Source organism: Cavia porcellus, unplaced genomic scaffold, assembly GCF_034190915.1.
Source record: "Cavia porcellus strain 051 isolate PalLab524CR breed Dunkin Hartley unplaced genomic scaffold, mCavPor4.1 scaffold_17, whole genome shotgun sequence".
Lineage (NCBI taxonomy): Eukaryota > Metazoa > Chordata > Mammalia > Rodentia > Caviidae > Cavia > Cavia porcellus.
This window is the reverse complement of record NW_026947500.1, coordinates 50,568,540-50,570,054: the sequence shown is the minus strand read 5'-3', so window position 1 is coordinate 50,570,054 and position 1,515 is coordinate 50,568,540. Positions and strand designations below refer to the sequence as shown.

General features: G+C 46.1%; 1 protein-coding gene across 1 annotated transcript; it reads right to left on the bottom strand.

The window, feature by feature from the left end:
* On the bottom strand, nucleotides 1-996 carry LOC100717065 (putative olfactory receptor 5AK3). The gene has a single exon (XM_003464329.3). The coding sequence runs from the start codon at nucleotides 994-996 to the stop codon at nucleotides 1-3; it is 996 nt and encodes a 331-aa protein (XP_003464377.2).
* Nucleotides 997-1,515: the final 519 nt, after the last annotated feature.

Here is a 1,515-nt window from a genome sequence, read left to right as displayed (position 1 = left end):
TTAACTGTCATAACACATGTCCACTGTGTGCTCTGATGTGCTGAATTTTAAAAATTTAGATTCTATACAAAGAACCTTGTTTACTATCACTTTCACAGCTTCTTTGACCTCCTTGTTTCTCAAGCTGTAGATCAGAGGGTTCAGCATGGGAATGACAGTGCCATAGAATACAGAGGCCACTTTCATGTCCTCCTGGGAGTGTTCAGAAGGAGGCTGAAAATACATGTAGGAGAGGGTCCCGTAGAAGATAGTGACAGCTGTGAGGTGGGAGGCACAGGTGGAGAAGGTTTTCTTCCTCCCTGCAGCAGAAGACATCTTTAGGATGGTGGCCAGGATGCGGATGTAGGAGAAGATCACGACTGACACAGTGAATGTCAGGTTAAATCCCACACAGATAAACATTAACATGACATTGATGTCAATATTTGAACATGAGAGGGCAAGAATTGGGGGACCATCACAGAAAAAGTGATTGATGATGTTGGACTTACAGAAGGACAGAGAAAAGGTAAAGCCTGTGTGGACAGAGGCATTTAATGTACCTATGAAATATGAACCAGCGACTAGTTGGATGCATACTGATCGGGACATGATTATGGGATAGCGAAGTGGCTTACAGATGGCTACATAACGGTCCACTGCCACAGCAGCCAGGAGGTAGCAGTCGCTGACGACAAACGTCCCATAGATCAGAAATTGCAGAACACATTCTCCAAATGATATGGATTTGTCTTCTGCCATGAAGTTCTGGAGCATCTTGGGAGTGATAGCAGATGTGTAGCAGATGTCAACAAAGGCCAGGTGTTGCAAGAAGAAGTACATGGGTGTGTGCAACCTGGAATCTGTGTGGATGAGCAGGATCATCCCAGAGTTACCCACTATGGATGTCATGTAGATCACAAGAAATACCAAGAAGAGGATGGACTGGAACTTCTCTTGGTCATTAAATCCCAGCAGATAGAATTCGGTCACTTCGGTGCCATTTCCTTGTGTCATGGCTACCAAAGTCTGGACAGGATGGAGAAAATTGTCCGGAGCCGCTTCCGTCCCGCGGAATGGAGCACACGAACACTCAGCCTCTGCAAGCACCTTTATTGACTGGGCAGCAACCTCAATACATGTCCGTCCTCGACGGCTTCTTCCGTGTTGTGCGTCGGGCACTTCCTATACTTGGGCTTATATAGCTAATGTTATCCAATCATGGGATTACACGTGGGGACAGGCGATTGGGCAGCAACAAGGAAGCAATCAATCATTACCATATATGGCGGGGACAGTAAGCCGAGCAAGAACCAGGAAGCAGGATGTGTGTGCCATCTTGGGCACACGATGGGCGGGGGAGCAGCGGAGGCGGCAGGCGGGTGCCATCTTATGAATATGCTCTCATGAATAACATAGCAGGCTCCCAACAGAAAAGGACCAATAATATAAACTAAATTTTTGGGCTTTATTGAACAGTGCTGGTTCTTACATTTCACAGCATTATTTTTGACTTGGACTTTCCTGGTAAATATT